Source organism: Tachypleus tridentatus, chromosome 6 (genome assembly GCF_004210375.1).
Source record: "Tachypleus tridentatus isolate NWPU-2018 chromosome 6, ASM421037v1, whole genome shotgun sequence".
In the NCBI taxonomy this organism is placed as follows: domain Eukaryota; kingdom Metazoa; phylum Arthropoda; class Merostomata; order Xiphosura; family Limulidae; genus Tachypleus; species Tachypleus tridentatus.
Window position 1 is genome coordinate 114,471,810 of NC_134830.1, and position 25,274 is coordinate 114,497,083.

The 25,274-nt window shown below is 35.1% G+C and overlaps 1 protein-coding gene across 1 annotated transcript in view; it reads right to left on the bottom strand.

The window, feature by feature from the left end:
- Positions 1-17,345, bottom strand: part of LOC143253357 (epithelial sodium channel subunit gamma-2-like) — a 34,601-nt gene extending 17,256 nt beyond the window's left edge. Inside the window, exons 1-4 of the mRNA XM_076507115.1 lie at positions 17,127-17,345; positions 14,090-14,262; positions 11,138-11,236; positions 1,161-1,287 (exon numbers count right to left, since the gene is read on the bottom strand). Coding sequence (XP_076363230.1) covers positions 1,161-1,287; positions 11,138-11,236; positions 14,090-14,242 — 379 coding nt within the window. The 5' untranslated portion in view covers positions 14,243-14,262; positions 17,127-17,345. The remainder of the gene's footprint in view (positions 1-1,160; positions 1,288-11,137; positions 11,237-14,089; positions 14,263-17,126) is intronic.
- Between the last annotated feature and the right edge of the window lie 7,929 nt (positions 17,346-25,274).

Sequence of the window (25,274 nt, forward strand, 5' to 3'; positions counted from 1 at the left end):
AAGTAGTTTTACTGGCTGAATTTGAATGAAAAGTTTTGGTGCTGGTATCAACAATATACACTGTGTGCTACACAGAAAAAAGGCCAGCATAAAAAGTGTAAATCCTACAGATAATTGTTTGGTTCTCTCCCACAAAGAATAGCCCTGGACACTGATTCTCCATCCATTATAAACAAAAATGACTTTATACACTTGTGGCCTTAAAATACTTCATAAGTGGACTGAAACTAAACCACTAGTCAGCTTCTACAAGGCACCCTATACATGACTGATTCACTTGCAGAGCACTAGAGAATCATGTTAGGAGTGTTGGAAGAGTTTCAAATAAATCATGGAAGTAATTTCAACAACCAACTTTTTTCTTAAGCTATGCAAAATATAAGGTGTAGTGAAAACATGAATTCACCTTCAGTATGATGGTTTAGTAGAACAGACAATACAAGCTGTTAAAAATGTGCTTGCCAGTTTTAGTAATATTGACCAAATTGATTTGGATGAAAATTTATTCTACATCATAATAAAATACTATGCAACTCAGTACAGATCAATAGGTTGTTCACCAAACATGCTCATGTTAGGAGAGAAGAGTATTTGAAATAAACAGTAAATGGGTGTACTATCATAGAGATTGGATGAGGCTTTGGTATTTGCAGTGGAACATAAAAAACTCTGCTATGGCTGGAAAAGACCAGACCTTGTGCTCCGATGAGTGTATTTCTTTTTCATTACTAATATAGTTGTTTCACTCTTTTTGTTTTCTTTACATTACTGGTACAGCTTCATTACTCTGTGTTACCATTACATTACTAATATAGTTGCATCACTCTTTATGTTCTCTTTACACTACTAATACAACTATATCACTCTGTGTTCCCTTTACATTACTGATACAGCTACATCACTCTTGTGTTCCCTTTATATTACTGATATAACTTATCACTCTGAGTTCCCTTAACATAACTGATATAGCTTCATCACTCTGTGTTTCCTTTACATTACTCATATAGCTACTTCACTCTATGCTCCTTTTACATTATTGTTATAGCTGCAGTACTCAATGCATCCTATACAGTTTGGATCAACAAAATCTGTAAACAAAGCACAACACTTAGAAATATTTTTTAAACACAAATGTAAAATAATCAAAAGTACAAACTTACTTCCATTTTCCTTGCCCTCATAACACACACGAAATGATCCAGGATAATCAAACAAATAAGGATAATTATGATAGATACAGCCACACATCTCAAGAGTTACGTTGGCAATACACTCAGCAAAACAGGTCTAGAATAAAAAAAAAGTTTTGAAATAAGAGAAATCATATAAAATCATTGCTCTTTGTACAAAATATGGGTATAGCATAATAATTCAGAAAATAAATGATTTTAGTAGTTTTGATCTCTTAATATAAAATTACTTAAATGATTGGTTTCATTTGTTTTGAATTTTTCACAAAACTACACAAGGGCCATCTGTGCTAGCCGTTCCTAATTTAGTAGTGTAAGACTAGAGGGAAGGCAACTAGTCATCACCACCCGCTGCAACTCTTAAGCTACTCTTTTACCAACACATAGTTGAATAGACTATTACATTATAATGTCCCCACTGCTGAAAAGGCTTCATATTTGGTATGATGGAGATCAGAACCTAGGACCATTAAGCTGTGAGTTGAGCTCATTAACTGTCGAGCCACGAAGAGCCCTATTTGACTGAGCTACAACCAAATATTCTCTCTATAATGTATACACATTTCACACAATAGTAATAATATTCATATTTATATCATTAATTAAATACTTAGTGTAGGATTGTGGTAATCAGGTGTAAATCAATGTCATGGCTGGTAGCCTAAATAATCACCTAACTCTAATTACTAACTAATTAATATTTTCTTATTCACTCTACACTTACTAATTAGTTTATGTACTCCTTTTTGACTGATGATCTGCTGCAGTCTTCAGGATATTATAGAGAATGACTAGGTGTAGTAGTAGTTCTAAGATGTTATCCTGGATGTTATTATTAGAAATTATGGAATGTTGTTCTGTATAATTATAGGGCTAACTATATTTTGATGTTGACTGACTGTGTTATCATTTAAGTGGATGTTGAAAACTTGAGTTTCTCATATGCAATTCAATTCCCATTATTTTAATACTATTCTTACTAACTGTACCATCTTCTCTGGCATGATAACAGTTTATATATCTTTTATATCTATTATACTCTTGAATTATAAACTTTGTTTACTGTACAGAAATCCAGAGATGTTGTAAATGATCTTTTAACTCAGTACTAATTGTTTATTAAGTAATTTTGTATTTAGAGTATGTTAACTGCAATCTTAGGTGTTATTGCTACTGAATAAGATTCGACTTCAGATAGTTAACATATGTCTACCTGTAATGTATGGGAATATAGCCATATATCTGTAATTTTCTTCCTGACTATTTGTGGTGCTTATCTTCTTTGTTTTCTTCTTTATCAAGTGTTCAGGATATTCTGTTGTTAAGTAGGGTTACAGAGATGTATTTTTTTTCCTTTCTCTTAGCATTTCCTTTCTTAAATTTTGTTGATTCTGGAGAATAGGCAGCCTATGATGCTGTCTTTACATTGTGTCAAGGTATTTAACAGTATTCATGGGTTTCTTACAAACTCATGCAGTACATAAGTTATATCATGGTAGCCATCACATCAGAATGAGAATTTTCACATTTTTCCATTGTTCATAGTATAAATAGATGTCATCTACTGAGGTGGACTATAGATTTTGCAACTTTAAAATTATTCAACTAATTAATGGAACCAGGTTATAACTGGAGGAACTGTGTTTGTAGCAAAGAATTCAAAACTGAATCTTAACACTATCACCACAAATTTAATTTATATTTTCACTTTTGGATTAGTTTGTTTAAAACCTGCAATAGCTATTTTGAAATGAAAAAAACTGGGGTATTATTTTTCTCCATTTGCCATCTTTATAACAAATCTAACCCTAATATTATTTAATAATTGCAATATATCTAAACAATTTTGTGGCTGATTGGTTGTTTGGTGTTCATTGGTGCAAAAACTACTAGACTATCTGTGTGAAACAACCTGTAAAAAATGAAAAATAAAATTAATTATTAAAATACATAAAAAGGAATCATGTTAACAAAATAAACTCCAATTTACGAATTAAAAATTTAAATAGAATTAAAAAGGCCAATGGCCATTAAAAATTTAAAAATCCAACTGAGGTGGACTGTGTCACCATCATCAATGACACTGTCCAAAGACGAGGGTGAATCATGGTAAAAATATGTCTAAAATGGTGTTTTCACTCACAGTTTAACACAATAAAATGTGGGCTATTGTGATTTGAGTGTCACACAGGCCACACATTGGTCCTCAATAAAAGAAAACAATGAGTTAAAAACTGTGGTCAATGCATGGCCTAGCCAGAATAACTTACTCCTTTTTAATCTCTATGAAAGCAAGAAGGCCAAAGAGCATTAGAATGTTTGATCTGGAAAAGCTTATTATCACATTGCTAACTTCAAGTCGACTACCAACTAGCATGGAGTTGAGCCTTGAATACAGGACTGTAGTCCATATATGGAAAAGGCATGGTCATGACAACATCAGAGCAGACAGATTCAGCTGCAGTGTCAGCTAGCTCATTCCCACAAATAACCAGATGGCCTGGAATTCAGAAGAACCGGATAGAAATAGATGATAATGAGAAGTGGACCAGTCTGTTTTGAATACTGATAAGAAGAAGGTGAGAACTAACGTGAAGTGATTCCAGGGCCAGTAGAGAGCTAAGTGAATCACTATAAATAGTGCAGTTCGTGTATTGCTTAACTTCTACATGATCCAGACAAGTTAAATGGTGTATAGTTCAGGAGTGAAAACAGAAACTGTACAGGGGATCCTACATGCAGCCATCAAACCACAACAAACCATGGCAGAGCCCACAGAGTCAACTAATTTCGAACCATTCATATAAATGGGAGGGAAGAATAGTTCAAAAGATGTTCAGTAAACAGAAGACAGTACTTCCAATCAGGAGTATCCTCCTTTTTCAGATAACCCAAAGAAAGGTCACATTTGGGAACAGTAATAAGCCATGGTGGGATGGTCTAACTAGTGAAGACAGCAACTTCATCCAAGGAAAGGCCCGATTCAGCCAATTTCACATGGATATGAGGGCCAAAAGAAAAAATGGTAGACTATCTATTCCAAAAATTCATGGCCCACTGAGGAAGGAAAACACAATACCAGGTGGGATGCTGTGGTAAAGATCAAAGCTTTGAAGCGTACAGTAAAGACAGCTGCAAATGGCAGAGATGTAGAGGAGGTTTGTGAGACTCAGTTTACTGGACTGGAAAAGTACAGAAAATCCCTGTGCAGAACCGAACCCCATGATGGTGAATAGGGTCCAAGAATGTTAAGGCTGAGATCCAGGCAGAGCCATAGACCAGAAACTAATTGTCCAGTTTTGATCAAATGAGGACATGATAGAGTTTTAGCACAGAACATTGATCTGCTCCATAAGAGGTGAAAGAGAGGTCACAGAGGATGTTCAATGCCCTTGTACACTTCACATGTAGTTGCTTAATACGTGGAATAAAGGTCAGGTTATGGTCAAAGGTAAGTCTGAACAACTTTGCCTCAGGGCACACAGGAAGCACAACTTCACTAACCTAAAGTTCAGGATTGGGGTAACTATCCAGTTGACAGCAAAAGTGCATAGAAATGGTTTTAGAGAGAGAAAAAGTAAAATCACTTGCTGTGGTCCATTTCCATAAATAACTGATGGCAATTTGTAGCTGCTGCTCAATATGCCCTTGCTCAACGACTGACGAGATATAGACGTCATCGACATAGGGTCCTTTTGCAACAGTAAGATGATGTTCTCCTGTGATAGCTTTAATCTTTATAATGAAAACTGTGACACTCAAGACACAGCTCTGAGGGTCTCCAAGTTTGTGTGGGTTTGACACTTTTCCTAAATATGGGCAAATGGCTATGCAACACATGTGAGTGGAAATCTTGCAAAATGCCATACCTTCACATAATATTAAGAATTTTGACACAATAAGTTGCTTAGAAAAGGCTTCTTTAATCAATATTTAAAGTCGAATCAGGTGGTCCACAGTGGAGTGATGTCGTCAGAACCCACATTGGGTGGGGGAGAGGAGGTTGTTTTATTCAAGGAACCAAACAAAATGAGCATTAACCATCCTCTCTAAGATCTTACAGAGACAAGTCGTCAAAGCAAATGGACGGTAGTTTGAAGGAATTTTGGGATTCTTCTCAGGCTTAGAAAAAATGAGAACAATAATCTGGCACCAAACATCATAAAAAGCATTCTCCGGTCAGATCCAGTTAAAAATAATTAGAAGAAACACAAGAGAAGCAGGAGAGAGATGGTGTAGCATCTCATAATGAATATTATCAGGTCTGACGGATGTACTGCCAGACTGATAAACAGCAAGCTTGAATTCTACCAACATAAAGGGACAATTATAGTCATAGAGATGATCAACCCAAAAGGAAAGAGGTGATTGCTCTGCCTGTGGCTTGATGGCTAAGAAGGTGGGAATAAAGCCAGAGTGCTAGATGAATGATAAAAGTTTTTGCCAAGAGTATCAGCTTTGCCTTGGGCATCAGCAACTTCCTGGCCATCAGAAAGCATCATCAAAATGGGGCAGAAGTATACTGCCCACTGAACTTTCAAATCTTGTCCCATATGACTTTGGAACTGGTGGTACAATAGATGCTAGATGTGAATTTAATCCACAATTTCTTCTGGCTTTGATGTCTGACTTGGCAAGCATGAGCATGGGCACACTTAAAAGCAATTGTTTTCAAAGTGTGGGATAATGATAAAGGTATTCCAGGCCCATTATTAAACCTTCTATACCATATGGTAGGCAGGATTTCACAATGTTGAGGTTTCTGGGATAGACTGAGCAGCTGCTTTGACAATACAGTCAGTTACTGCTGCCACACAGTCATCTACTGATGGCTTACAGATGACAGCAGAATCTAGTTCCAAGAGAGTAGTGAAAGAGAGCCCGGTCCAGCTTCCACCATGACACACAGGTCAGGTAGCACTGCCCATGGCCAGTCTCTCTCAAAATAATAGGAAAATGACCACTGCCTCATGGCTTACTGTCAACCCTCCATGACAAGTGGAAAAATAGTGAATGTGATCAAACTAAGAGATCAATAGCAGTAAAAGATTAACTAGGTGCATACAAATAAGTATAAGAACCAGAACTGAAGAAAGAAAATTTCTGGTCTGACAGCATACACTCTATGGAGTGGCTTCTCCCATCAATATCAGCACCTCCCCAGAGGGGTTACATCCATTAAAGTCCCCCAGGATTAAAAAGAGAGATAGCAACTGTTCAACAAGAGCATCAAGGCCTGATTGATCATAGGTCTCCCCAGGAATCAGGTAGAGAGAACAAACAGTGTTACAGCCTGGTTACAGCCTCCAGAGGTATATCGAGTGGCAAAGACAGGGCAGGTACATGCTGACTGATGAGCAGTGCCACCCCTCCATACACTTGTCCATAATACAACCTATCATTTCTGTACATAGAAAACTGCCAACGAGTGACCGTATCAGCTGTTTTCAGAAATGTTTCTTGTAAGGAAAGACACACAGGATGGTTAGAATAAATCACTGCTTTGATGTCATCGAAATTAGAATGCGAACCTCAAAAGTTCCACTGTATCAGAGTGGCCATTTTTACTTATGTGAAAGAGAACTGGATGGAGAGTCACTCTGTTTTCAACCACATTGTTTTTTTTATTAGAATGTTTATCGAATTCCATGTGTCCTGTCCTAGGTCATGTGGGTAGGTTTTTGTTGGTAGATGAAGATTCCAGTGACTGCACCTAAGGGCCAAAGAAGATGGACCAGAAGAAGTGCCAGATATCAGAGCCAAAGGAAGTGGATCCAGGGAGTCACTGAAAGGAATGGTGGGGATAGAGATAGGTGTTTATGTTGACTTATCAACTCTCTTAAACAATAACAGCAAAAGATTCTTCACATAGTTTGATAATGACTCTGTCAGAGGCACAGAAAAATCTGTCTATACTCCCACTGTAACAGTGGAACAGAGTGCAGCAGCATACGTCTGAGATGGGGTGGTAGACAGTAACTTTGAGCCTAAGAGAAAGAAATGTTGTGAACTGATTCAAACTCTGTACCTCTTTTTCCTCCATCCAACTAGAGTAAGAACGAAAGTTAGAGGGGTGAAAGCCACTGCAATGAACACGAGGGTCCATTTAACATTTGTATGCATCATTGTTGTCACCACCACAACAAGCACATGTCAAGGAACCACAACATGATGTTTTCCAGTGACTAAACCGCTGACACTGGAAACATCCGAGAGGGTTTGGAAAATATGGTCGTAGCTTGCAAATTAGATAACCTACCTTGATGGTGGCAGGTGGATGTGGTGTTGTGAATGCCAAAATTAGAACACTGATCAGCAGCATAATTTCATCTTTGCAAGTGGAGATAGCCTCAGTGCAGAAACTCCTTGGGTGGAAAAACCAGCGAAGATCTCTGACTTAGGGATGTTCTTCAAATCCCTCTCAGTGATCTTCTTGTGACAAATTCGAAGTAGCAGGAGGAGTAACCTCAATAGCTATTTTCTCAATGACCTTTGAATCCATGATATTCCTAGAACGTAGGTTTCTGACTGACTTAGGAGAGCCAGCAAGTCTCTCTAGTCCCTTCTGAATAAAAACAGGGTGACATTTGCCATAAAGATTTATCTGATAAAAATGTAATATCAGAAAACGAGGTAAAGCTGTTGAAGAAGTCAAAGACTGCTGTTCAGAATCTTCATGGTGAGGTTGTTTACCTATGGTCTGTTTTTTATTATTTTACTTGTATTTTTAGTGAGTAGATCAATAATAAAGAAAAAATATTTCAGTGCCCACTGACCTCACTCATCATGGAGCTCTATGAGGGAATGTACTATAATGCCAAACAAGGACACTACAGTAACGCCAGGGTTTCATGAACATTATACCTAAACACCAGTATCAGACACAGTGTCCACAACACCTGTTGAGAACATCTGACACTGGTATTCAGTTGACCCTAACCCAAGTGGACCAGCCAATTGACCCTGGGGAGTCACCCCAAGACAATCCACTTACAAGAATTCAAGGCTAAAGTGGTGTGTTAGGGTTGGACCCCTCAACCATCAGGATCCTTTACTCCCCTTCATGGGTCACCAATCACAGTAAACAAGTGGGTGGATGTTTGGATCCCAGAGGAGATAAACTGAAAGAACAAAACCATCTCTGGGAGGTCCTCTCATCATTTACAGGAATCTACACCAAGGGGAAATTTTTGTGAATCATTTTATTATACTTAGGTATAATTTTATTTGTATGTTTATTTCTAAGATGCAAAACCATTTTTCATTTTCTTAAACTAATAATAGATTTTCAATAAATACTTACCTCTTCTCAAACAACAGCTTTTCTCAATCTCCTGCTTATGCTCTAACCTTTCTATCCCATTGATACATACCTTCACTCACACAAAAGTTTGAATCCCACAATGAGTAAGTGGAAAAACTGATGTGATATATAAAAACAAGAGACTCCTGTAGAAAGCATCCAAAGAGAATTGAAAAGGGGTGCATTGTAGGTAATTGAACATGGATGCTTTGTAAAAGATGGGGAAGCACACTTATGGGGAACCACATAAAATATTCAACAGGTATGTTTTTTTGCCTAAAAGAAGTGAAGTATTATGAAATGGGTAGTACCAAGGCTAGGACTATTAAAAGAAAAGGCCTCATAAAACTGTATATATAAACAGCATATACCCAATCTCAACCATACAGACAAAGTTCCATGTCCAATCATCAGTATTATGAGACATAATACTGTTTAAAATAACAAAAGTAGTATTGTAATCAGAGCAAGCAGATCACGAACAATATATGCATCAACCCCAAACATAAAAAAAACTAAATGTTATACTACAAGTAACTGGAATCCAAAGTTATGGGCCAGTGTCCAAGCCCAATTAACTCCAACTTAATTGTAAAGGCAGGAAAAAAAATCCTTGCAAGTCCCTTTTGCTCAACCAAATAAATGAAAACGTTCTCTAACCAGAATTACCAAGACTAGGCATCTACTCAATTCGACCATAAGAACTAGGAGCTATCTACCTGAACTCTAATTTCCTTTCAAACACGTTGCCCCATCCAGATGGTCAAATACAATAGAGGTGATCTGCACTTCATTAACACGGACACCCCTCCCATAGTTCCCACTGCACTGTACTTCCCATTTGTACTTGTCCTGGAAAGGTAGGTAGGTATTCGATGTTTATTGGCACAAAGCTACAAAGCTATCTGTGCCAGACAAGATGTAGTACAAATATAGGTATAGGGCAATTAAGATTAAAAGTAAAATTAGGAAATACCAGGAAGACTGAAGCAAGAAGTACACCCTTGCTGTCAGTCACCTGAAGTTGGCCTTTCCAGTCCTGGGTTCAAGTCAAAATAAAATTTGAAATGTGTAAAAGAAATCGTGTTAAAACATTTTAAAACAAAAGGAGTTTGGAATGCTGTGATGAAGATGTTTCCACTAAGATATCTCTCGAATGTAGCTTTTTTACCAATTTAGGGAAGCCAGCAAGCCCTTCTAATACCGTATGACTAAAAAAGACTATGCCTTAAGGGCACTGCAGTGACGCCAGGGTTTTGTGAGCACTATACCTGAACACCAGTGTCAGACACAATGTCCACAACACCCGTTGTGAACGTCCTATGCTGGTACTCAGTTGACCCTGGCCCAAATGGACTAGCCGATTTATCTTGGGGGGCGACCCCAAGACTGCCCGTTTACAGAAATTCAAGATCAAAGTGACGTGTTGGGGTTGGATCCCTCAACCACCAGGATTCTCTTCTCCCTTTCACGGGTTACCATGCTCATCAAACACACAGGTGGATGTTTAGGTCCCAGAAGAGGTAAACTGTAAGAACAGAACCTACTCTAGAAGGTTCCCTCACCATGTACAGGAATCCACATCGAGGGGGTCCTGGAAAGAGTGCACACTGGTAAAGAACTCTATATTGACCACTCCAGGAACCAGGAATGTCACTGGCCTTCTGTTCTCCACTGAAATACCAGGAATATTCACAATGAGGAGACTCAAAAGAGGTTCCCAGACTTAATTGTCACAAAAGTGTTTTACTGGAAAAAATGCAATGGCTTACTGTAAAACCTAAATTAAATGCTAATATATACATAACCTTAGAAATGGGTAAGTACTCCCATAGTGTTGAATGTTTCCATGATAATCAATGGAAGTAACAATTAATTGTTAAAGTTGTATTATTTTACTACCTGTTCTCTCACAAAAACATAGCTGATTCACATTTTTTGTTGTCCATTTAGGGTAATGATTTTTTAAAACGGCATAACACTTTAATCACTAATGAAATCATTATCCAACACACAGGTTTTTAATGGTTTTTGTATCGAAAATAGTGTTTAAAAACATAACAGTACATTTCAATTAAATGATCAATAGTAATGATTTCATTAATTCACATACCAATTCACATGAATTGACAAATTTTTTTATAGCTGAGCAGAAAAACAGAGTAGATGAACTATAATGTGGAAAAGAATTGGATGAGATAAGAAAATCTGGGGAAATAAAAATATTTACAGCTGTGCCTTGGTAGATACTTATTGGGGGGTTGCTTAATTTTCTGAGTGAGGCATTTTTTACTGTTAGTTATTACACTGATGTTCAAGTTACATCCTATTTCAACATCTGGAATGAGAGCATGTAATTTATATTGTTCTGAGGGATAACCAAAATGTATAAATTGAGATAATACAACGAATCCTGTGGTAAAATCTAAAGCTAAAGCGAAAAATAAGCTATGATTATACCTGTTATGAATTTTCTTCACATACTGACAAAACTGACCTGTTTACTTATGCAGCACAACTTAAATATCTTAATTAACTAAAAATATATGTACATATAATGTAACTTTTAAACCATGCAACAATTTTGTAAAAGAGATAACTTAAATATTTAATCTTTATATAAAACTTGCACATTATGTCTTACCTGTTGTGTTAGTAAACCACTTCGAAAAGGTGTCCTTCCCATCTTACCATAGTCAGTACAGTTAGTGGCATAAGGGGGTGGTAACAAGTGTGAAATACTCTGGAAAACAAATATTTTGATTAAGTGAAATAATCTACATTGATAGGCTTAGTTTCCTAAGTTAAAATGTCAATCCTTAAATTTATTTATTTCAATTTATAAATATTTATGTAAAGACTTGTGCCAGATAGCCTTTCTATAAACAAAAACATTTATCTATGGAAAAATGAATAAATAAATGTATGTATGTATGTTATGTAAAAATTAAGTTAATATGGATCTTTGTATGAAAATATCAAACATTGAACTAGAAAATCAGAAGATTATTTTAGTAAAACAGTATCATCCTTCACATTGAAGTAAGTCATCAGATTTTTAAAACATTCCAATATTTAAATCTCTTTTCATTGTTATGATCTTAATATTAAAATCAAGCTGTTGAGGTTATACAACATGCATACGATACACCAGTTGCACATGATATTATACTATGTAACACCAATTTTGTTCCTGGATAGAATGTGTTATTTCTTAATTGCTTATGTTGTAAAAGTACAGAAAATGGTCATTACTCCCTTCAAACTTTGATTTTGTGACCTGGATAATAAAATTTAGAAATTAACCTATTTTCTATGTTTAAAACGAACAAATTTGTATATTTTCATTTGCATAAGGTCTAAATGAAACAACATATGAATTAAGATTTACATGTATTTAAACTAAAGTTATACAAAAATGTTTAGAAGTGAGTAGTTTTTCGAGATTTGTGACTGTAATGTAAATCACTTTCATATATCAGCCCCCAAATATAGTCTCCCATCATGTTTTCATTATAATATTCATGGTAGCAGTGTTCAAAGTTCAGTATATCTTGGTGGAAGCACTTGCCTTGCTCTTCTGAGTATGCTCCCATGTTCTCCTTGAATTTATCAAGATGAGCAACAAGGATATGGTCTTTCAGGGACATCTTGCAGTCTCGAAGGCTGCAGACTCTTTATCAAAAGCTGTCAAAAATTGTTTCATAAGACCCAATTTTATGTGCACTGGTGGATCAACAACTTCTGGAGGTTCACACTTGACATTGTGCCTCCCTATAGAGAACTCAGTCCATTATGGCCAGTGCTTCCTATTGTAGTGCACTGCAATGTTTCTGCTGTCCCAAAGGCAAAGATAACAGGAAAACTTGATAAAGCCTCCTTAGAGACCCATCAGGAATACCACCGTGTTGAAGTCTCCGACAACCTCCCAGCCATACTCATCATACTTCAAGGTTTCTAGCAAGGTCTTGATGCTGTTGTATTCCTTTTTGTGGTACACTGAATGAGCCAGGGGAAGAGACAGATACTTATTCCTGTTATGGAGTAGAACAGCTTTGAGACTTCTGGATGAGCTAAAAATGAAAATACACCACTTGTTCGGGTTACAGACAATTTCAATTGCCTTGCACAGACTGGATACATTGTGGCAGAAGCAGAGCCCATCTTTACAAGTGAAGAAGCTTGAAAAATGTTGGTGACGCTTCTTCTGACTTGCAACTTACCCACTTTCATGTAAGGAATCTCACTCCTTGAGCCTAGATGTCAAAAGGTCGGCATTCGACTTTGTTAGTCCAAGATCTCTGATCAAGTCGTGAGGTCTCTTTTGTTGGGGTAGTATAGGTTTCTCTCACCAACTGTACCTCTGAAATTGTAACCTAGATCTTCAATGTCTACCTCCTCTTCTGATTTGCTGCTCTCTTCTGAGGATGGCTGCTTTCTCTCTGGCAGAGTGAGTACAGGGAGCTTAGGGCAGTGTGGCACTGAAGTGATGGATGATGGAAGGTCCAGATACATGATTACAGAAGTAGCAACTGCTTGAGTGGTCAGTGGGTTTATGCCAAATTCCTGGAACAGCGAACTTCATGGCTCTCTTTTCCCATCTGTACTATCCTTCAAAAGAGCAAAATAAAATTATTATGATAAATAGATTTATTTCATCCACAACTAATGTATAAGAGGTTCATGTAAAATATTTTATGTGATATTTTTTCCACACTATTGGAAATTAAAAAAATTAAAAGATATTTAAATTTTAAAAGGTCTAAAATTTGTATAATATAAAATCTTACTATTCAAGCAAGAAAAAATTGTCTGTCTTACCTTCTAGAGTTTTTTGCAGTGCTTGCAGGTAAAATGAGGTGCCCAAGGTTTGTCTTGATCCTCGAAAGGCATGCCGAAATATTGCCTTGTAGGCTTCAAACATTTTAGCAGATGCTATCACAGAGTACTTTTTCACTCTTGTCTTGATAAACTGGCCACATGCATAACAAAATGCATCTGGAGAATGCCTGCAGCTTCTTGATCCATCTCTGATAAAATCAGATAAGTTTCACTTAGGCAGCTAAAATTGAACTGAAGTGGTGAGCCCCGGTATATATATATATATATTACTATGAAAAATTCTGGAAAATTTTAAAAGGTTCTTGAAAATTCTCATAAGTTCTACACCATTCTAGAAAGTTCTTGAAAATTCTTGTAAATTTGAGAATATTCTGTATCAGCTACACAGCACTGAATCTATCTGGAATGTTCTGGAAAATGGGTAAATTTAAAAATTTTATTACCCAGGTCACAAAAGCAAAGTTTGAAGAAAAAAGCAGGTCTTTTCCATTTACTTTTGGCATAAACAATAGGGAAACAACACCTTCTGCCCAGGAACAAGAAAAAGTAAAAATTTTGTTACATAGTGTTATCAATAAAAACTATTTTTATTGGGAGATGTTCTACCAATACAGTAAAGAAACTGAAGGGGTCCACTTGTTGGCAAATTTGAGAAATTCTGATCTAGGTTGTTCCCAATGTAATACAATGAACTAATTTTGATGTTCACATACTAATAAGCTTTAACAAACAATATGAGGTAATTATTACTTACCTGATATATAAAAAATGTGTATTCAGCCCCATTATTCAAATTGTATAAGCCATTTAAAACATCAGGTACTGAATCTGGTGGGCTTAATGCAATACATGTAGAACACCTCCTCACAAAACTTGTGTTTTGGTCCAGATATAAGTAGAAATGCATATAAATCCCATTAACTCTTCCTAGAAAAAACAAAATATCCATCAGTTACAATATACAATGAAGTACTTATTCATCTTACATAAAAGCAATCACAAGTTATTTCAATGATACTCACAGTAGTTTGTTTTCAAAGTAAAGAAAAGTACTAATTTTTTAACATAATAGTGTGGTTCTCATATGAAGGTGTGTATGATCTCATTGTAAAGACAATCTAATATAATGTGGGTATCTATGTATGTTAGCATCCACTGTCTAAAGTTGGCTACTTCAATCACTTTAATTCGTTTTATATGATAACTAGTGATTGTCTTACAGTATAGAGATACTATCTTGTTTTAAGGTTTCAACCATGCTGGATAAAAACAAAACAAAAAACTTGTAAACAGAATACACTTGTGTTTTTCTATATAATTAGCTTTGAACTTAAAGTTTCAAGTATTAATCAGTTAAATGAGTCAATCTTACACTCCACAAAGCAGAGTATGTAATAGCATCAAATGATTTCATTAGAGATTAAACTAGAACAAACATAAATAAGAGTAATATTATCTAACATTCTTCTTTTATGCAATTTTTACTTAAGTAACAGATACCCTTACCTGACACAAGGAAAATAGATAAAATATCTAACTGTATATATTTACAAATATATTTAGAATTTACAGTTAAATCATACAAAAAAGAAACATATTTTAACAGAATTACTGTAATTTTTGAGATATTACATATAATATGTATTATCTCATTTATACTGTTGTGATGTATTAAACTGTTGAGCAGGTATATTTCAGTTATTTGATAAAATAATGCCATGTTCACTTCACATAATAAGTTACTTTATTATTTCATTAACTAGAGTTATCATTGTATTTATTTGAACACAAACTGTAGCTCTAATTTTACAAACACACTTTTCAACATAAAGTCTGAAAATGCTGTAGGCCTAATGCAGTAATAACATTTATTAGAAATTTCTTTGGCTGATAATAAATGGTAATAAAAAAGAAGATTAAAAAACGACTGAATAATTTTATCTGATCACCAACTGTTAGATCATTAATACACTGAATATTTCACTGTATTAACTTTTCATTCATTACATAATAACCTCTCATTAAATATTTCATGAATAACTTAATTGCTTACTTGTATTCATAACTAATATACCATGTCTATATGTTACTGTTACCCAAAGTTCATTGATGTTATTCATGTGCACTCTACCTAACGCATAATTAAACATTGAAAACATAACTTACAGTTTAAATAGATTTTAATTAATTCTACTTATTTTAGAATTGGTTATTTGCTTTTCAAATTTGTCAATCCTTTTAACAGATAGTTATTGATAAATCTAAAAATTGAAATATCTTTACATATACAAAATAGTGTTTGATGAGTTTTGATTGGTACTCAAGTCAAATACTTTCTTACATTTTGTTTTCTTCGTTGTTTAATACTTTAGTTTCAATCATCCATACATATATATATATTACCTTTATTCATTCTAACAGTATACTTAAATATTAATAGATTTTTTGTTTCTTTCAGACATTATCTTTGTTGATTTTTCTTCAAACAAGACATATGCATACATGTAAGCAAAAAAAAAAAAAAAACTAAATGGGCACAGCAAAACTGAAATTTAGTATGTCCTGACACTAAAATCAAAAGCTCTGGACACAACCTTACGTTAAATACATTTAAGATGAAATAAACAGATTTCTTGTTTGCCTGCTTGTTTCTTATAAACAACAAAACTACATAATGGGTATCATGTACTGTGCCAGCCATGAGTATTAAAACCATGTTTTTAGCATTATAAGCCAGCATGGTTTACTACTGAGCAACTGTGGGAGGGACAGACAAATTTCAAGAGCTGGTAAATAAACGGTGGAATATCTATATAATAACAAAATTAGCCTCATAAATAATCTTAATATTCAAACATATATATTTTTCTTGCTAACAGTTCAATTTTCATCATGTTTTCAGGAATTAACTATGCTAAACAAAGTTAAACCATGTTTCCTAAAATATAAATGATATATTTATAGATTTATAGATCATAGGAAGTTTTCACTTACTTTTATGTCCAACTGATTTAGCTGAAATAAGGCACACTGTTAAAATGATGATTTTCGAAAGTGTGCCTTTGTTGTTTGCTAGTCATTTATACATTTCAATAAAATGTATTTTATTATTGAAATATGGTTCATTTTCATTCTCAAAACGTGCTCAAAAACATCTTTTAGTAATGGCTTTTAAGATAGAATCACCAAATATGTTAATCTAGAATTACCACAGAAATTAGAAAAATAATGTATTTTTAGCAGTCTGTTTTTTTTTATATAGCACTGGATTTTTTCAGCAAATCCTTTTAACTGAATGTTTCTAAAAGATTTGACAGTTTCCGTTATTTTCAAAAATTTCACCACCCCAGAAAAAGGATATATAAAGCTTTCATTATTTTTAGCTAAAATAAATCCACATGTAAAAGGTGTTTCAAATACTGGTTTTACAAAAACATGATGTCGTTCTTGGTATTTTAATCTATCCAAAATTTTATACACAATAATCTACCTACACAATGAAAGATTCTTTCAACATTTATCATAATCTTCCTTTAGAAAATATAACTATAAACAAGTGGAATATCAACAACTGAAATTGAAATGAATTTTCAGAAAATCCTAGAGATCATCAGCATGTCTTCATTCTCTTTAATCTCCCAGGAAAGATAAATGTTTAAAAATGTTATTAGACAAACATGAACTTAACAAGAATTGGAAGAGTATAAAATCAAAAGTATAGTTAATAAATTTCTATGTCATAAAGGTCTTGAGATTATGAGATAAATGCAATCTGTAATGAAATTAAATACCTAAGAGCTGCACAAATCCAATAACAGGGAACAACTTCTTTGCACTTGTGTATATTCCTTTCTCTTCCCTTCTATACTCTGATATAAATTCACTTTAAAAAGCACAACCATTAATTCCTCATTGCTAATCTTACCACCATCCAGTCTAGAACTAAATAATAATACTTGGACCTGTATTGTGCCCTGATAGAAATATAACAGATAGACATCTGCAAAATGTTTACGGGTGGTGGAGTGGAAGTAGTGTGAAATTGTTATGTGAATGCAAAAAATTATGTACACAAACTGAATGAATAAAGAAAGAATTTTTTTCTCATTATTATGGAGAAGGGCAAGTGTTTCTGTGTATGCTGTTTTCTTTTTTCATCATCAACAACAACAACAATAAAAGCCAAATGTATGTTGGTTGATTGGTGTTTTATGGCATAAAGCAAGTAAGCTATCTGCACCAAACAATCGGTAAAAAATTAAAAATAATGTAAAATTATTAAAATTCGTAAAAATGAATCATGTTAAAACAAAACAAAGTCCAATTTTTGAACTAAAACTTAAATAGCGTTAAAAAAGCAAAAGGCCCTTAAAAAACTTAAACATTTACAAGATGGGCAGTGTCACCATCGCCAATGACACTGTCCAGCATCAGTGGTAAACCTTGGGACAAAACATGTCTAAAATGGTGTCATCACTGAAAGTCATTTACAACGGAATGACAATAAAATGTGGACTATTGTGACTTCAGCATCACACAAACCACACATTGGTGCATCAGTCCCAGATAAAATAAAAGGAAGACTTAAAAACTGTGACCAATGCATAATCCAGTTAGGACAACTTCCTCTTTACGATCCTTATGGAAACAAGATGGCCAAAGTCCAATAGAGAATTTTATCTGGAAAAGTTTGTTTTCACGTTTCTCACTCCCAACTAGCATGGAATCGAGATTTAAATACAGGACCACAGTTCATGTATGAAACAGGCACAGCAGTGATAGTGTCAGACTTAGCTGTGGTGTCAGCGAACTCCTTCTTGCAAGCCCCCCGCTAGTACAGCGGTATGTCTCCGGATTTACAACGCTAAAATCAGGGGTTCGATTCCCCTCGGTGGGCTGAGCAGATAGCCCTTTGTGGCTTTGCTATATGAAAAACACACACAAACACACCTTCTTGCAAATACCAACGTAGCCTGGTACCCAGGAGAACTGGATAGAAGTAAATCTTATATATAAATGGGCCAGTTGGTTGGCGTTTTATGGTGCAAAGCAACTAGGCTATCTGCACCGAACAAAAGGTGTAAAAATAAAAAGTAAGGTAAAATTATTAAATATGGATAATACACCCTTGTGCAAATTAATTGAAACAAATGGTCATTTTACGATATTTTCAGCATGGCGGCCGGTGTAGGCTCGCTGGACCCGTTGATTTCCTTTAATATTCATTTTTTCACTAAGACGGCGTCATTAGATGTGTTCTGCAGTACGGTCGATCTACTTTTGGGATATATGCCGAAAGTATGAGGAATATTACGTCATTCGAAATTGCGTTAGAAGGGCAAGGAGACCAGTCAAAAAATAACTTCTTACCAACTCAATGAAGAAAAAACGGTATCAATGGGGTCTGAAATATAAGAACTGGACGCAAGAACAATGAAGGAAGGCGTTATTCAGTGACGAGACTCATTTCTTCGTACAGGGTCAACAAAGTTTGCATGTTCGCAGATCTCCAGGTGAGAAACTTCGAGAATCTCACATCAATCAGTTCGTAAAACATCCCTTGAAAAAGATGTTTTGGGGCTTTTTCAGCTACTATGGCGTCGGAAGTTTACATATCATAGAAGGTATGATGCGAGAACCACAGTACATCGAAGTTTTGCAGAGAAGAGTCGTTCCAGAATTGAAAGAGAAATGTCGAGATGGATCTGGAATTTTTCAGCAAGATTTGTCTCCGTGCCACACATCGAAACTTGTGAAGAATTTTATGACTACAACGCGAATAAAGGTGCTTGACTGTCCTGGAAACTTTCCAGACTTAAATCCTATTGAAAATCTTTGGGCGATTTGTAAAGAAAAACTTTGGGGAAAAGACTGTACTACGAAAGGTAAGCTAATTGAGGCCATAACTGAGGTGTGGTACCGTGATCCAAAATTTAGTAAAGATTGCATTCAACTCGTGGACTCAATGCCAAAGCAGATTAATGATCTTCTGAAAAATAAAGACGGTCATATCATGTATTAATTTATGAGTAATTTTTGGATTCTCAAAAATAAAACGCAAAAAATTGAAAAAAATCGTAATTTTCCGTCTTGTTTCAATTAATTTGCACAAGGGTGTACAGTCAGTCACTGCTGCCCCTCACTCGATGGCTTCAGACGATGGCAGGATCAAGTTCCATGAGAGCAATAAAATAGGACCAGTTGGCTTGATTCAACTTTCTCTGAGACATGCGTGTCGGGTGATATCAACCATGACCAGTCTCTCTTAGAATGATAGGAAAATGGCCTCTGCCTCAAGGGTTACTGTCAACACTCTATGGAAAGTAGAAAAATAGTGAATGGAAGCAAACTGAGAAGTCAATAGCAGTAAAATATTGACTAGGTGCATAAAAATAAGTATAAGAACCAGTACTGAAGAGAGAAAATTTTTGACCTGAGACCATACACTCTATATAGTGACTTCTCCCATCAATATCAGAACCTGCCAAGAGGGAATTACACTGCTGGCCAAAATCTTAAGGCCAATAAACATAAATAAAAAATGTGCAATTTGCGTTGTTAGACTCAACCACTTATTTGAGTAGAGATTCGAAAGATGAAAATAAAAATAAAAAACTTTTTAGCATTTAATAGGGAAAATGTAAACACAATGAAATTAGCCTGAATACTAGCTGGTCAAAGGTTTAAGACCATACTGAAACGAAGTGTTAATCAGAAAAAGGTAACGAAATTTAGTCATTTGTTTTCAAGCATTAGCGTTGTCAACATCTCCCACTGACATCTCCTGTGTTACATTGGGTAAATCATAGCAAAGGCTATAAGTTGACAGAGTATGAATGTGGCAGAATTGTCAAGCTGCAAAAGCAAGGTCTCTCTCTCAACATGCCTTCGCTGGTGAGATTGGGCGTAGTAAAGCTGCTGTTGCAAATTTCTTAAAAGGCCCTGAGGGATATGAAACAAGAATTTCAAGTGGTCGGCCCAAGAAAATTTCTCCAGTGTTCAGCAGGAGGATTCGACGGGTTATCTGGCAAGACACCAGCCGATCGTCGAACAATATTAAGACCCTTATGGACACAGAATGCAGCTCAAGAACAATAAGACGGCATATATGAGATAAAGGTTTCAAAGGCCACACTTCCTTCCACACCACGAAACAACTTGATTAAACTTTGCTGAGAAGCACCAAACATGGGACGTAGAAAAATGGATGAAGATTTTGTTCTCTAATGAGAAAAAATTAACCTGGATGGTCCAGATGGCTTCCAACGTTACTGGCACAATAAGGATATCCCACCAGAGATATTTTCTACACGACACGGAGGAGGAAGTTCCATGAGAAAGCATCTGGAGTGCTTTCTCCTTCCATGAAACAATGGAGCTTCAGGTTATACAGGAGCGTCAAACAGTAGCTGACTACATTGGCATGTTGGAGAGAGCATCCTTATTGACTGAAGGCCCTCGTTTGTGTGGAAATGACTGGATCTTTCAGCAGAACAATGCTGCAATCCACGATGCCTGCAGGACAGAGGACTTTTTCATGGCATATAAAGTGATTTTTTTAAATCATACAGCGTATTCGCCTGAAATGAACACCATTGAAAATGTTTGGGGGTGGATGGCACGGTAAGATTGTAGAAATGGATGTCAATTCCAAACAGTGCATGATCTTCGTGAAGCCATCTTCACCACTTGGAATATCGACCATGCCAAAGGGAATGTGTGAAGTTATTCGCATTGACGGCTGTGCAACTCACTATTGAGACCTCTTATTGGGCGTTTCGTACCCTGCTTAGGACTTCTCTTTAGTATGGTCTTAAACATTTGACCAGCTAGTATTTATGCTAATTTCATAGTGTTCACATTTTCCTTATTAAATGCTAAAAAGTTTTATATTTTTATTTTCCTTTTTCTTATTTTCATCTTTCGAAGCTCTACTCCAATAAGTGGTTGAGTCTAACAACGCAAAATGCATATTTTTTCTTTATGTTCATTGGCCTTAAGATTTTGGCCAGCAGTGTATGTCCATTAAAGACCCCCAGGATTAAAAAGGGAAATAGCAACTGTTCAGCAAGAGCATCAATTTCTAACTGATCATAGGTCTCTCCAGAAGACAGGTAGAGAGAACAAACAGTGATGGTATGGCCCAAGGAAACACGAATGGCTATGTCCTCTCAGGGTGTGTTGAGTAGCAAAGACAAGGTGGGCACATGCTTATTGACCAACATGGCTAGTCCTCCCTGCACTCGTCCATGACACAACCTGTCATTGCTGTACGAAGAAAACTACAGAAAGATAATTGTATCAGCACACAGAATGGAAAGAATCGATCAGCAATTTGATGTCATCCAGATTGGAATTTAAACCTCGACAGCTCCACTGTATCAAAAAGGCCATTTTTATTTATGTGCAGGTGAAGTGGGTGAAGAGCCCTTCTGTTTTTTTCAATCACATCTTTTTTCTGTATTCAAAGGAGGTCTATTTACCTTCTCGTAATGAATTTGACATAGCATAAGGAGTAACCTTAATAGGTATACCCCAATGGCCTTCGAATGTAAGAGGAGTTCACTGTGTTTAGGAGTGGATTTTTTCCACTAATATGTCACCAGGGCAAAGCGTCTTGACTGACTTAGAAGAACCAGCAAGTTCCTCTAGTCCCTTCTGAATAAAAAAGGGAGAAATTTGCCCTAAAGATCTGTCTGAAAGAGAATGTAGTATAAGAAAATAAGGTACAAGTGTTATAGAGGTTGAATACTGCTGCTCAGAATCTTCAAAACATGGTCGTTTACCTATTAACTGTTTTTCACTATTTTATTTAAATTTTTATTTCAGGGATCCATAATAAAGAAAGAATATCTTGGTTCCTACTGACCACACCCACCATGGAGCCCTACGAGGGGATGCACTACAATGCCAAACAAGGACAGTGCAGCAATTCCAGGGTTTTGTGAACACTATACCGAAACACCAGCATCAGATACAATGTCCACAACACCTGTTGAGAACATATAACACTGATACTTGGTTGACCCTAGCCCAAGTGGACCAGCTGACTGACCATGAGAGCCACCCCAAGGCCGCCCGTCTACAGGAATTCAAGAGCAAAGTGGTGTGTTAGGGTTGGACCCCTTAACCTCGAGAATCCTCTCCTCCCCTTCACAGGTCGCCACACACGGCAAACAAGTGGGTGCAATACAGTTTGGCTAAAACTATATGCTGATATGTTTTATTCTTAGAGAAAAGGTTTAATAGAACACTTAACCTTTCCTAAAGTTACTAGAAGTAGTATGTTTGTTGTGAAGCACATACTTGAAACAATAGATTATCTATGTTGTGCCAATGGGAATCAAAACCCAAACCTTAGTTTTATAAACTTTCAAACTTATGGTTAAGCAACTGGGTCGCAAATAAATAATAATACACGACATATAATTGAGAGAGATACGCGTCTGCTACTTCTGGGCATATTAAATCAAGTGTTTTACATGTATCTTGTAATAAACTGCAACTGTATTTAATTAAAATCTCAAGTTTGTATGTTTACTAACATAGGTTATCAATATTAAAGACAATACAAACTTTCATGCATGATATTACTGAGTAGAATTTCAAGTTAGTATTCTTGAAGTAGAAAGTTGTTAAGATAAAGAAAACAACTTAATTTTCACACATTTAGATATACAAAGTGTTACATGTTTGTTAGGAATGAGCATATATGAAACCATTCTTTCATACACATTATTCACAACACCTTAAAATTATTTGGTAAAATTTCAAATAGATCATTATGTGTACAATATAATATTTTGTATACCAGGATTTGGAGAGCACATTTAAATTAAATTTTTGACACAAAATATGATAAAACTACAAATTTAGCCAAATATTATTAGAATATAGTACATGATATGTATTAAATAACAATTTGACTTTATCTGAAAAAATAGATATAAGTTATTCAATTTATATCAAATATAGATATCACATATAAAAAATGAGCAATGTACTACTAATAATAACTTCCTTATACCAAACATTTAAACTTGAAATCAGTCCTGACTTTCCTGAGGAGATCCTATCCTGCCCTTACCTTTCCATACTTATGCCAGCCTTGCTTTAAATTGTTGACAATTAACTTTTGACAGTAGTACCTTATTAATATGAAATAATGCTTGAAAATCTTCAGTACTAGTGTTAATATACATCACAGAAATTATCCTATCATTTCTATCATCAAAGCAATTGGCAAGGTAATTTTAAGATTAGCCTATAGAATATAATTCTCTCAGCTTTCGATTCAGCTATTTTCTTTCTCTTGATATACGTAAATGCAAAGAGCCAGACATACTTTAATCAGCACACAAGAGTATTTGACGCATAAAATAACAAGTCAATAATTCATATAAACTTAACCTATGCCTACATATCTAACAGTCACATTTTATATTCTTTAATATTTGCTCAATCCTACAAAACTTCATTTCTTCTAGAGTTGTTTAGGATAAAGTTTGATACACTGATTTTTCTTCTCACCAACATAAAATTTTCCTTCTTAACACACTGGACTCTTTTTACTTTCAAAACTTTTAATTCGAATGTTTACAAAACTTTAGTAATCCCCAATCCTGGCGTGGGTACCATTACCATTAGTGGTATATTCATTTTATCACCAATGGGAATTATTTATTTGTAGTTCTACTGACTTGTAAGTGATGTTACACTAAGGTCAGTATGTGGATTCTAGCCCCTTGTGATTGTATAAAAAAAGCAAAATCGTAGTTCTTAGTACATTTCCAATATATTATACTCATCTTTACAAAAATTTAAACACTCCATTGGAAAGCTAGTGGCTCAAAAATAAGCTAAATGATATATACATACATAGGTTTAGTTAGAATCTATTCTCTACAATTTATATTCAAACTGGGTGGAATCTGTAATTTTTAATGAACATAAAACATTTCCATCACAACTGATTTCAATATACTCACAGACAAAGCAAGTTATAGAAACAGCAAAAATTAAATGTATCAGAGAGTGACTTTTGGTAGACCAGTTTAAATGCCTCTTACAGAAGTCAGTACGACTAACTTAAATTTATTTTAACACAGATAAACCTTTTTCTATATTCTGGTTACGTTTTCATAGTGTAATAAATCTTGAACCTACATAAACATACAAATAATTAATGGCAACAAATCTTAAGTTTCTTTGGTCTTTAAGCACATCAGACTTAAATACTGGACCACTAGGCTTCAGACAATATGTATTACAGAACAATAAAGATATTAGTAACTGTAATGATATATGTGTAGTGAGAATGTTAGCAACAATTGGAAAAAAATTTTGATGAGTACTTTTTTCATATATTATAGAAATCAGTTGTTGATTCAGAATAAACACATTTATTTGTTGCACTACCTTGTGTTTATACTACTACTGCCACTAGATGTATGAAAGAAACATTAATATTTTAACCCACGATTTTCAGACATAGCATCATTTAGTATATATCTACTTATTACTAATAGTTTAAATGAAAGGTTTTGTAATGTTTGGCATTTAACATTTAATTTTTTTCCTATCAAACTGTTTGTTAGTCATCACTTAAAATGCCGATGACATACTGCAGTATTCATGGTCTTTTACAGTATGGCTTCAAATATACTTTTGTCCCAGTTACAAATATGGTTTTGAGGTTAAAATTGAAGACTTAATATCTATCATATTGGAATTATATGCATTATTATCTGGAACAATAAAGATTTTAACTTCCAGATGTAACAACAATTTCTAGTTTAATGTTGAGTAGAATAATCAGGAACCATTTCAAAACCAAAATAAAATTGAAAGATAATTGTTTTCACATACTTAGCTTAATACTGCCTTTATATTGCCAGAAAGCTGCTATAACAATCTTGAAACCACTGAAACATACTTAA